General features: G+C 30.9%; 2 protein-coding genes across 2 annotated transcripts in view; one reads left to right on the top strand and one right to left on the bottom strand.

The window, feature by feature from the left end:
• Window positions 1-2,314: 2,314 nt before the first annotated feature.
• On the top strand, window positions 2,315-6,346 carry LOC132953102 (alanine--tRNA ligase, cytoplasmic). The gene is made up of 2 exons (XM_061025676.1): window positions 2,315-2,544; window positions 3,303-6,346. The coding sequence occupies exon 2, from the start codon at window positions 3,344-3,346 to the stop codon at window positions 6,209-6,211; it is 2,868 nt and encodes a 955-aa protein (XP_060881659.1). The 5' UTR covers window positions 2,315-2,544; window positions 3,303-3,343; the 3' UTR covers window positions 6,212-6,346.
• Window positions 6,347-6,787: 441 nt separating this feature from the next.
• The window catches only part of LOC132953104 (lachesin-like), a 37,829-nt gene continuing 30,735 nt past the window's right edge, over window positions 6,788-13,881 (bottom strand). Inside the window, exons 6-9 of the mRNA XM_061025677.1 lie at window positions 13,640-13,777; window positions 12,787-12,936; window positions 12,631-12,708; window positions 6,788-11,450 (exon numbers count right to left, since the gene is read on the bottom strand). Of these exons, the coding sequence (XP_060881660.1) occupies window positions 11,338-11,450; window positions 12,631-12,708; window positions 12,787-12,936; window positions 13,640-13,777 (479 nt within the window). The 3' untranslated portion in view covers window positions 6,788-11,337. The remainder of the gene's footprint in view (window positions 11,451-12,630; window positions 12,709-12,786; window positions 12,937-13,639; window positions 13,778-13,881) is intronic.

Raw genomic sequence — 13,881 nt, 5'->3', positions numbered from 1 at the left:
CCAAATAGATGTACATGGATGATATGTATTCATGTATTAAAGGGTTCGTCCCGTATTGTAAAATAAATAATCAATGTTTCTATTATAATGTAATGATGTAATAAATAATAATGTATTAATATACTAACAATGTAATAATTTAATAAAAATGTAATAATATAATAAAAATGTAATAATGTACCCGACCGCGTTGTATTAACCTGTTGACGTAGACCGTAGACGCCGTTTGTGTAGTAGATCCACTGTGGTAATTGTCAGTATGTAGTAGCGTTTACTAGCTGATGCAATCCGCTAGCTCACTTTTCTCCTTTAAAAATATTAGCTAAATTTAGTGTGGTCTAATAATTAGAAGCAATCTATCTACAGTGTGTTCACGTTAAGAGGTACCACTAAATATTTCAGTTCGATGACCTTGTATTGAAATAGGGTTTTCGCTGAATCACAGATAGTACATACCTAACCTAACATGTACAGTAGGTGAGCAAGTGCATGTAGATCTGCTGTGCAGTAGGTTACACGTGGGTCACTGAATAATGGATGGTATTAAATTTGAATTCAATTTCGTTACTCACGCAAGCGCGTAGATATACTAAAACGTCCAAACAATCACTCACGGAATTTGTGCTGATTTAAAACCAGCTCGCGCCCCGCACGTAAATATTGGCCTATCCGAATCAGAGTCGGTAGGTGTTATCGTGCGGTGAGCGCGCTACACTTTCCGTATGTACAACTATCCGGAAACATATAACATTTACGTGCAGCGTGTTTCGACGCTTATCAGGCGTTTTTGACTTCGTGTTGGATATCTCCACCCACCTCTCGTCACCCATCATCACATATTTTCGGTAGTACGGACGGAGAAAAATTATGCCATCATCAGTTCGGTAACTCGTAACGACGAAAAACCAACTACCTATGAATTTTTTCCGTCACCACACCACCTATCGGCACCCACTCTTAAATCCCAAACCTATACCACCTCACCACCCACCACACTCACCTCACCGGTGACCCATGTGGTCAACATCAACGACTTATGGGGCAGCCGCAGGTGTAGGGACAAAGGTGACATAGCCACGGGTGTTCACCTGCATAGGTGACGGGGGCGCAAGCACACACACTTCGCACACTCCCGCATTACAGGTCATTCTGTATACGTAAGGCATGAGGCAAGCACAGAGACAACCGACAGGGACGGTTTGGTTATAGCGGTCAACACCGAACACCAATCAGTCTGTTCGAATGCGGAAAGGGTTTGCCGCCAAAAGCATGGACGCTCCAAGTATATGTCGAAGCTCCGAACGACGCTTTCCCCCTCCGCAGTCCCGCGCCGCCACGACGTCGCCACTGTATCTACAATTATTTGTTTTTGAATTACAACAAAATGAGAAAATCGCTACATGAGAAGTCGAATGAATATATTTAATGTTGTAAAAATTTGAATTCAAACGCTCATATATAGATTCAATTTGACTTTTTCAGACATTTTTGATTAAAGTAGATAATCTTAGAAGGAATCTTGTATTAAATTTTAAAATATTGGAAAAAGAGAATTTATGACTTATACAGTCCTTTTTAAACAAATTATAAAAACAATTTATTGAATTTAATGATTCACTAAAAATTTAATAAACCAATCACGGGCCACTAAATCTTGTTTAAGGAACCATTAGCTCACTATTGATCACGGACTTAGATATCTTAGTCCGTGCTATTGATTCATTAAATGTTTTGTGCAATCCAACATGGTATCATGTCTACGCATAAACCAAAAATGCAGTTCAAATGTTTTTCCGCGCATTTATTTCTTGTATTATCATGTATTTATGTACGATCATATTGTTCTATGATCATAGTGCCATTGAAACACCACGGGGCACGGAAGATCTCAAGTCCGTGGATTGAATTTGATAATATTTAAGTTATATTTTGTTCCAAATGTTTGTGTAATAATTCTTGTGGAACAACTAAACTATGGAACAAACATCCATTGGAATAAATATACTTCAACAAAATATGTATAATCATAGAATAATAGGTATAATGGTATAATAATATTACGCGCATTGAAACAAAATATGTAAATAGCACGATTAAAAATAATCATGATTCCTGGTAAAATAGGAATATTCATTATATAAACAAAGGTAAAATTTGGTAATTAATATCGTTGGAAGAAAATGACTTGGAAAACAATTTGTGGAACAAAAGGTAGTGATTCGAAAACTCTGTCTACTATTAATCGTGCAAAAAACATTTGTTATCAACCCGGATCTTATATGGTCTTATCACTTATCATGGCATGTTTTTCAGACGACTGACTTTCAATTTCATATTATTTGAACACGTTGCTTGGTTGCTACTTAGTACTTAGTAATTGCTTATTGTATAGGATTCAGCACAGAACAACTCCCTAGGGTTATTGTCAATCGCATTCACCTCACGATTTACCACATTTCACATTACCTTCACTCGCCAGTTGCATCCAGTAGACATTAGTATCCACCATCGTTGTCGCCACTGTCGTCTTGCTGTCCACTGCAGGTACAGTAATAATAATAACAATGATTGTTTATTTTTTGTAACCAAATGTAACATAAGCATATCATAACATATTAAACGAAATTAAATTAATTATGGTTACACGCATCACCTATAAGCATTAGCTTGTAATGCTGAAGTTTGAGTTCACAAAAAAATAAAAATTTAATAAATAAAACATTTAGAATAGTAATATTAGTAATTACATAATATAGTATACAATAGTAATGACAATAACGGTTTCATTTATACTAATCATTTACATAGGCGTGCGCAGACTTTTGGTTACGGGGGTGCACACTAAAAATTAGGGCCTACAATAATTTTGAAAACAATTATAGATATAGACAAATGTTTTAAAGATATCAAATTCACTAAAAATATTTATTTCATTTTATTATTCATTCTAATAAATATTATTTAACAATATATAGATATACAATCTTATAATGATTAAAAGGAACAACATTTTTGAATTCGTTAATAATTTTATTAATTTAATTTACACTTAATTAATAATTAGGGCCCTAGTCGTTTTTGGTGAAGGGTCCTGTGTGCACGCCTATGATCATTTATAAATGCGTATGTTGATTAAATAACATTGTTCATAATTTTTATATATATTTCTTTACTTATAATGACAAATTATTTATATATTTTCTAAACTTACTTGTATTTGAAGTATGTCTACACACTAGTTTTGAAAAAATATGTTAGCGTTCCATTTCCTTCTATTATAAACATATACAATGTTTTTGCAGATTGATTTTGTGAGTTCAAACGCATTACTAGTTGAAGTACAATGGTTCCGTCTGCCAAAGAGATCCGGGATAGGTATATCAAATTCTTTATCGACAAGAAAGGTCACGAATATGTATATTCGTCGTCTGTTGTACCGGTAGATGACCCTACGTTGTTGTTTGCCAACGCAGGAATGAACCAATTCAAACCCATATTCTTGGGTACCGTCGCTCCATCCTCGGATATGGCCAAGTGGAAACGGGCCGTCAATACTCAAAAATGTATTCGCGCCGGGGGAAAACACAATGATCTTGATGATGTTGGTAAGGATGTCTACCATCACACATTTTTTGAAATGCTTGGAAACTGGTCATTCGGCGATTACTTTAAAACCGAAATATGTCAGTGGGCTTGGGAATTTTTAACTCAAGAATTTAAATTATCACCAGATCGCTTGTATGTTACATATTTTGGCGGTGATAAAAAATCTGGTCTGGAACCAGATTTAGAATGTAAAAATATCTGGTTGAAATTAGGATTAGCAGAAAATCATATTGTTCCTGGCAATATGAAAGACAATTTTTGGGAAATGGGTGAAACTGGACCTTGTGGTCCTTGTTCAGAAATACATTATGATCGTATTGGTAATCGATTAGCTGCTGATTTAGTCAATCAAGATGATCCAGATGTTTTAGAAATATGGAATCTTGTATTCATGCAATTTAATCGCAATCAAGAAGGTACTCTACATAATCTACCTAAAAAACATATAGATTGTGGTATGGGATTTGAACGTCTTGTTTCGGTTATACAAGATAAACGTTCAAATTATGATACCGATCTATTTCAACCTTTGTTTGTAGCTATTCAAAACGGTACAAATGCTCCACCTTATGAAGGTAAAGTGGGTGCAGATGACATTGATCAAAAAGATATGGCTTATAGAGTACTTGCTGACCATGCACGGACATTAACAATTGCGTTATCTGATGGAGGAAGTCCTGACAATACTGGTCGAGGATATGTGTTGAGGCGTATTCTTAGACGTGCTGTTCGTTATGCTACAGAAAAGTTAAATGGCAAACCTGGATTCTTTGCAACTTTAGTAAATGTTGTTGTCGATTTACTTGGGGATACATTCCCTGAAATAACCAAAGATCCTCAACAGATAATAGAAATCATTAATGAAGAAGAAGAACAGTTTTTGAGAACTTTATCGCGAGGTCGTAACCTTTTAAATAGAACTATATTGAAGTTGACTGACAAAGTTATACCTGGTGAAGTTGCTTGGAAACTGTATGATACTTATGGCTTCCCTGTAGACCTTACATACTTGATGGTTGAAGAAAAAGGATTTACTATTGACATGGAAGCATATGAAGAAGCAAAAAAAAAAGCACAACTTATTAGTCAGAACAAGGTTGGTGGTGATAAAGAGGTAATCTCCTTGGATGTTCATGCTCTTGCAGATTTACAGACAAAAGGTATATTGACAACGGACGATTCACCAAAGTATAACTATAAAGCTGCATCTGATGACGCGGGCGCTGAATATACGTTTGAAACATGTACATCAACAGTATTGAGTATCAGATTGATAAATCAATTTGTTAATGAAGTAGATACATTTCAAGAATGTGGAATTATACTGGATAAAACATGTTTTTATGCTGAACAGGGTGGACAAATTTATGACCAAGGATCTATGGTCAAAGATGAATTCACAGAGTTATATGTTAATAATGTTCAATTACGTGGTGGATATATTTTGCATGTTGGAATTCTTGAAAGTGGTAGCTTAAAAGTGGGCGACAAAGTTGTTTTGAAGATTGATGAAAAAAGAAGGCGATTTGTAATGAATAACCATACTGCCACTCACACTTTAAATCATACTTTACGCGTGGTTTTGGGCGATAATTTAAATCAAAAAGGATCTTTGGTCGCCCCAGACAAGTTACGTTTTGATTTCAACAACAAAGCAGCTTTAACAGGAGATCAAGTTGCTAAGGTGGAAAAACTTACAAATGAAGTAATTAAACGAAATGATACTGTATATGCTAAAATTGCACCATTAAACGATGCCAAACGTATAAAAGGCTTACGTGCTATGTTTGATGAAACTTACCCGGATCCAGTGCGGGTAGTTTCAGTAGGAGTTGCTGTAGATAAACTTTTATCAGATCCGGAAGGAAATTCAGGATTAGAAACTTCTGTAGAATTTTGTGGAGGCACTCATTTGCATAAGACTGGACACATGGAATGTTTTACCATACTCTCCGAAGAAGCAATATCTAAGGGAATACGAAGAATAGTTGCTGTAACTGGTCCAGAAGCAACAAAAGCATATAATAAAGGTGAGGAACTTAAAAAAGATGTGATGAAACTAGATTCTACAGATGTAAATTTATCTAAAGCTATAATTGATACACAAGATAAGATAAATAAGTCTGTAATACCGTATTGGGTAAAAGAAGAACTAAGAAGTGTTTTATCAGGTTTAAAAAAAGGTATTGCTGAGGAAGAGCGAAAACAACTAGTAGCTCTAGCCAGTGAAGTAGCAAAATCAATTAAGACAAAGATATGTTCAGAGTCAGAGAAAACGGTATTTATTTATAAGCTCGATGTAGGTTCCAATACTAAAGTAATGGATGCAGTATTGAAATTGTTGAAGGCAGACATGCCTAATATATCAATTATGTTATTATCTGAAGATACAGAAGGCAAAAGAATATATTGCCAATGTGTAGTTTCTAAAGACTTAAACAAAAAAGGGCTCATGGCAAATAAATGGGTAACCAAAATAGCATCATGTATTAATGGTAAAGGTGGAGGCAAGGCTGACACTGCTCAAGCGTCTGGATGTAATGAAACCGGTGTTGAACAACTAATAAGCATTGGTGAACAATTTGCTTCTCTATCGATCAGCTAAATAATTTTATAAATGTTTTTGTATATTTTTATGTTTATTTGTTATCATTTTTAACTTATAAATACTGCTTCTTGCAAACATGGAATATTTAAGAGTAATTATTACAATAATATATTAATTATATATTTTTCTGTACCTACCTTGTGTTCTGATTTTGTGTGTAAGTGTTGACTGACTGATGCAATTTATGTGAGATTTTCATACAACAAACTGATAATTTGCAATATAATTTGTAAATATAGTTATTGTGGTGCATTAAGTATTTCGTCAACCAGGAAATTAGAGAAATAATGTTGAATATTTCTTTAATTGTAAATGTTTTATTTTATTACTTAGTTTCATATTATGCATTTATTTTATTTTATAATATATGTAGTAATATGTAGTGGATATGTAATAAGTTTTCACCATACATTACATGTCTTATATTTTTCAAGAAATCATTAAAAAAACAATGTGTTTAAGGTCCCTATATTATTAATGGTAGGTAGGTACTACAATTTACATAGACGAAATATTAACATTACTTTCAATAACGGTTATTTATTTGTACTATAAACAATTCAAAGTACAAAAAAGCTAGTATTATGTACAATTACATAGGTAGGTATTTATTTAAATTTCTATAAATTTTATGCAATTAGAACTATTTACATTATTTGCAAAATATATTACAAATAACATTGTATCATTATTACAACAAAGCTTATTTGATGATAATAAATAATTATTAATAACAATTAACAATTCATGCTATAATATGATACTAATAATAAATGTAGTTAAGTATACAATATTACAAAACTATTTTACAGATGGGGAAAAAAATATAAAAATTTACATTTATTTACTGATCTACAACTTTGTTTAACTTTTTTGAATTTATTGGTTAAAGATATATTTGAGTATTTAACAATTAATACAACAAATTAGTTAGTAGTTGGAAATTGATTTATTAAAATTACATTTATTGTATTGATTGTAGGTTTATGGTTCATTAGTAACGTAAGTAATAATAATTGTTATAAAAAATAATGTTTAAAAAAAAAATTAAGTAAATAAATAATATTTCAAAAGAGCACGAGCATTTCTTAGACAATAATGTCTATGACGTATAATCAGATTTAATACTATAGTAAAGTCCAGACGATTTTGTAATATAATATATTTATTTAATTGTTTGTATTGGGTCAACCTAGCGCTTTTCACATGATATTGTTTAATAAAAGTTGAATTATATATTAATATTATACAATAATTTAAAACTATGATATTTAATAATATTACATAATGCTAACTAAAAAGTTATTATTATTATTATTATTATTATTTATTTTACAACTGTGGACCTATTTTTTGCTAATGAATAGCATCCCACCCCTGTAAATGTTTAATCTATTTACAAAATAATATAATTGCTGTTGAGTGCAATAAATGAATAATATGATAATTTTTGCATATCAAAGGATTTATCCAATTGTCTATGGATTTAAGACTGTACTTACATTAATTTCATGCATATATGCAATGATAACATTTGTGTTCATGGTAGGTAGGTAGAATAACATCATAATTACCTACCTACCTGCCGTCTACCGCACAATTTTTCTTTGTTTCTTATTTTTTATTCAAAGTTTACTATAAGTCATAAGTGAGGTAAATTGTATTTATGTAGCCACTAGCCATATTGTACTGGTAGCGGTTACGTAGGTACCTACTTGTGACTTGAAGAGCGCAGACTTTCAATGGGTATAACATTATAACAATATTCCATTGAACATTTGCACAGTCCGCCCTCGTGATAAACGTACAGATATAGGTAGGTACCTGACCACAGTCCTCATCTGCGTTCCCGTTTTTATTTCGAACACAGAAATTATATTATATTATTTCATCATATTATTATAATATCATTTGACGTTTGAGTTTGAGAAATAGGTACTTCTACCTAAATAATATAAAGTGATATATTTTACGAAAAATATTACATAGGTTTGAAGAAATTTATTATTATTATGTATTGAATGTTATGAGAATATTTTAACATAAAGTACATACCCATGTAATAGAATAATATTATATAAAATACGAATTTTAATCAAATAGGAGTATGTATATAGGTACCTACGGTAGGTATTACGTTATAACCACTTTACCTATAAATTAAACTCGGTGGGTGCACCACATAGGCAAACATCGGAGTTTATATAGTCGCGATCATATCTATATATTATATCATAATATGAAGAAAAACCAAGTTCGGAAGAAAGGAAATTACTATTTAGACCAGATCCAACAATTATATAAAAATTATAAGCAAATAATGGTTCACTGATACGCAATAAAATATCTAACTTCGTACGCATCCCCCCCGACATTTAGAAACAAGCTATCGATAATCGATATGTTTAATGTTGGCTTAATATTATGGGTAAGTACCCTAATACTATAGTTTTTGAATTACATTATAATGAACTAAATACCTACGATTTTTTTGGATGTACTCGTATAATATAATCTATATATTATATATATAAAAAATTTATAAATTTTGAGATTTACGATAGAAATTTTTGTTAATTGATTGTTGCTATTGCCCTATTGGTTATAAGATTTGAGAATAATATTTATTTTATTTATTATTATTATTTATTTACTATCTATTTATTTCTGAAAGCAAATATATGCGCGTTCAAATGCTTCAAGATCCAACCGCTGAAACATTCTCAAAACAACTGTTGGATGTCAGTGATAGAAAAGTAGCTTTTACATGAAAATACCGGATGCATAAAATTGCCAAACGATTTCTGCACAGTCATTAATTCGCAAAATGATCTCATTGGCTAGATATTTCCCTATATACGCACATAATACTTGAACCATGAGTGGCTGGCAGAAAGAGCAATTTTGGCAGTAAAAAATGTGGATGTCAACGACTTGAATTTCAAGATACAACAGTTGTTGCCAGGGTACTTGCGGTGTCATACAAATCTATCGATACAGTTTGCGATACCAATGAAACTGTAAATTATTATCCAGCAGAGTTTTTGAATTCATTGGATTTGCCAGGCATGCCACCACACCATTTACAACGGAACGTTGGAACTCCTATTATTACTTCGTAATTTGAACCCACCAAGGCTGTGTAATGGCACGCGATTAGTCATTAAAAAATTGATGAAAACCGTTATCGTTACCAGCATTATTTTGAATGGCAAGTTCCGAGGAGAAGATGTATTACTACCACGAATCCCTATTATACCACAGATGTGCCAATTGAATTCAAACAGGTTCGATTTCCAATTAGATTGGCATTCGCAATGACAATCGATAGGTCTCAAGGCCAAACGATGTCTGTTTGTGGTTTAGATTTGGGTACACCGTGTTTTTAAAACGGACAATTATAATATAAGTGGCATGTTCTCGCGGGGGTAAACCATCCAGTTTGTTTGTGTTGGCTAAAGATGGACTCACTAAAAATATTATACGCTCATTGCACTAAGAGACTAGATAGTGGTTTTTTTCAATTTTTATAATGTGTGATAGAGATGTAATTTGAAATTTATTAGTAAAGATAATAAAAGTACAATGAATTCAAAAAAATGAATATTTCATGTTTTGTTATTGTTCACAGTGCTGCAGTGCTCCATTCCTCTTTCAGTCATATACCAGTATGACACATCAACACACAGTTACAATAATTTAGTTATTTTTTATTTTTCTATTTGACTACCAAATATTCATTAGAAATAATTTATATGACAAAACAACGTTTTAATAGGCAGGTATCCAATGATTATTCAGTCTCGAATTTAGACATCTGCCCATACACGATAGGTTTGATTAGAATATTGAAATGTTGTGTTTTCAACAACAGACTTAATTTGTCATACTATAATAATATAATATAATAATAATATAATATCGGAACCACTTATCCCACAGCGTACAAACTTCACAGAAACCATCTACATATCAATCTTAATATGTCCTGAAATTTTTATCAAAATCGGTTTGGTGGATCTTGAGTTATACAATTTATTCAAAATGTACACTTATTTTTATATATATAGAAGATATAGACACGCCACGATGGTGGTATAGAATGTTATTAATTTTATGACAAATTCTGAATTAATAACTTATGTTTGTTTTGATCATTGACTCTTGCTCGAATAAAATATTATCATTTATCGCGTAGTGTTTAAGTAACCAATAGGTTAGTAGGTTACATAGGTGCCCATGATACTAAACCTACTATAATAACTTAAGTAATAACCGTCTAAATTAATAATATTGATGATTTAATATAGCCATATAGGTAACAATAAAATTAGAGAAAGAAAAAGATTCAAGACTTATTTTGTACACATAAAAAACATAACAATATTAATAATATTATTTATTAAATAAAAACGTATAGTTTTATCAGGAGCTCGTTGAAACGTTTCAGCACGTTGAATATTTTACCTAATGACATCATACTATGACAATGATATTGTATTTAGTCATGTCTATTTAGTAACGATTAAATAAACAAAAAAAATATGTATTTTTTACAACAATCTAGGTTGATAGGTACTTATTATAGGTACCTATATAAATACATAATAATATAATATATAAAACTTGTGATTTGTGAAATACAGAATTAAAGGCTACAGCGCAGGCACCTATCCAAAAATAATTTTGAACATCTTATACCTACCGAGGTTGGAAGTACAAATACATTTTGTTTGAAAAACAGTATTTAAACAAAACAATTCATCACAAATCACGTTAGTCTTATTGCGATTGTTCGTATAATTTCAATACCTACTTATTTGACGGTTTATTTACATAGGTACACGACGAATTTTGTTTTATTGTTAAAACATGTCTTATAATATTATATTGTAATCCGCTAATATTGTCAAATAAAATTTAAGATATTCTCTGTAGACAATTCCTTATTATCTTTACAATACCATCATACCACTATTGTTATATATATCTTATATAAAATGATGCGTATAGTTAACACGATATTGACAGCTAATTACATTATACCATAAACAATATACAAACTTTACATACTTATGGTACCCTGTTTTTCATGAAAAATAACGTATCATTCTGATAAACGCTCATGATGATTTTGATAACAGTATTCCGCATAAGACAATGCAATAAAAAATTACCGCAGGCTTAGGATTGATCGGCATACAGTTATTTTTGCCTTCTCTATTAGACGTAGACCCTGTAAACATAAAATTATGATTTATACGTAAAAATAGGGTGTAAATAAGTAACGATATTTAAGGGGTTCGATTTAGGCAATCTGTATACAATAAAAAAAAATTAGATTTAAGAAAATAATAAACATTGATTTCACGTCATCACTAAATTTGTTCAAAACTTTTCGTCGTATTTGCAAAATTAGAAGTTATTTTAATGATGATCGCGGAATAAAGGATACTTCTATAAAATAGGCCATCATGCACTAAATAATCGACGTTTAAAAACAATTAGGTATGGCCAATCTAAAAAATTCTAATTTTTGCGTTTTATATATCAATAGATTTGTGATTTTAAAAAGCGTGTAACGTATTAACATGTTATTAGTTTTGAGATTAGAATGACATGTTCACTGTGAAAAATTAAAAATGTATGTATAAAACTGTTTATTATCATGGGTTATGGGCCATCTAAATTGTTGACATTGTGCTAATATTAGGTACAGTATCAAGGTTTGTAAGTTAATATTATAATTTTTGCAAAGGTTGCAATAGTGCATACTAACTTTCAAAATTCCTAACAATGAAACAGTTTTTTGTTGGGAAACTTGTTTGAAATAAATCCTACAAAATTTGTGAATAGGTAGCCGTTCTGCTGGTTTTGAGTACATATTTGCTATTTGATTATTCGAAACTTTTATTATTTAGAATACCTACCTATTACGACTACCTTATACAGTATACACGCTATATGTACCTTATAAAGTTTTGTTTTTTGACAACTGCAGATTGGCGTAAATGTTATAGTCAGTATAAGTTTGGACGTGAGGTAGGTACTTATTTATTTACTATAGTTACGGTATTGAAAGTGCAAGTTTGCAAAGATGTTTAAGTATCAGATTTTGTTGTCCTCTTATGGACCGTAGGTATAGTTAAAATATAGGTACAGTAGAAGCCGTTTATTGTGAATACATTTGGACCAAGGTGAAATGTGTCAATTAACCGATTTTTTCAATAACGCAATTGTATCAATTATCTGTGTTCCTAATAAGCCGCTTCTACTGTATGATGTTTAAAAAAAGGAAATTAATTATACATTTTGTTAAGATTGTACGGAAGACAGTCGGTTAATATACTTATGAGTTATGATTTGTGAATAAGTTTTATGCTTTTATTAGGTACCTACTTTAGTACTTATTATACCTGTAATATGCTGCAGGCCGTTATTTGAAGCCGTCACGGACGTCTGATAATTATTGTTCCAGTTTTTTCCTGGTAATTCTATTCAAAAAAACATTTAGGTATATACAATCATTATAGTTTTGAATTATATTCGTTTGTATTAGTATGTTTTATTACTATAAACTTTGATAGTCCCGTCCGTTGCGCCTAAAGAGTTTTTTGAAACACAATGGTACGTGCCGAAATGTTCTTCTTTTACTTGGTTAATGGTTAATCTCATTTCTGTTTTATAATTGACTTCTTTTAACGTTGTATCGTAATTATCTCCTGCAATAGGACATTTTAACATTCAAATAAATATTTATGCAGGTGGGTATCTATTAACATATTGAAATAAAAGGAGACATTACAAAAATCAGGTCAGATTACCTAAATATTTTACTATTTAAAAATTACGTAGGTACAAATAAATTTATAAATTATAGTAGTTAGGTAGATCCGTAGATCACTACCTAAAAATTTAATAAAACTATACATACCGCACTAAAGTATAATAAATTAATATAGGTATAGGTATATAGCTATAATATATATATAATATATATTTAGCTATAATCTAATATAGCTATAGCCTATAGGTCAGCATTATTGGAGATGAAAATGTTATTTTATAGGTATTTTGTAATTCAATATTTGCATTGTAATCTGTGACATTTTAAAATCTTAAAGATAATGGTGAAACTAATTTAGGCCAATAAAATAACTATTTACAAGATATCTAAACAACACGAAACAGTGAATGGTAAATAATACAATGCTTAAAAAACACATTTAATGCAAATTTAGATGAAATTTTTTTTTGTCAACAATTATTTTTTAGTTAGTTATAAAATGAACTTTTATTAGTTTGGCAATCATTATAATAAATAATAATCTATATTTAGTTTTTAATAATGAATTAGTTTTAATATGAATATAATGATTATATATATATATGATATAACATAACCTGTGTATATGATATGTCTACCTTGAGTCAGTAAGTTTCCGTTTTCTGACGACCAATAATTTATGGACTTCGGGAATGCTTCGACGTGACATTCTATTGACAATCGATCTCCAACAAAAGCACCGACCAGTTGATTTTGAATCCAAACCATGGGAGCGACTGCAAAATATCGCGGGTAATTGTAAGTACAAATTAATTGAGTTGGACCAATATTATATTATTATGGTCATGTCGTATGGATTATTTTCAAATATCGAGAACAT

The sequence above is a fragment of the Metopolophium dirhodum genome, chromosome 9, assembly GCF_019925205.1.
Source record: "Metopolophium dirhodum isolate CAU chromosome 9, ASM1992520v1, whole genome shotgun sequence".
In the NCBI taxonomy this organism is placed as follows: Eukaryota; Metazoa; Arthropoda; class Insecta; order Hemiptera; family Aphididae; genus Metopolophium; species Metopolophium dirhodum.
Note: the sequence above shows the minus strand (reverse complement) of the source record. Positions and strands in the feature narration are given on the sequence as shown.

Bases quoted from the DNA above. Each gene is read 5' to 3' on its own strand.
- LOC132953102 (XM_061025676.1), top strand. From the start codon at position 3,344: ATGGTTCCGTCTGCCAAAGAGATCCGGGATAGGTATATCAAATTCTTT.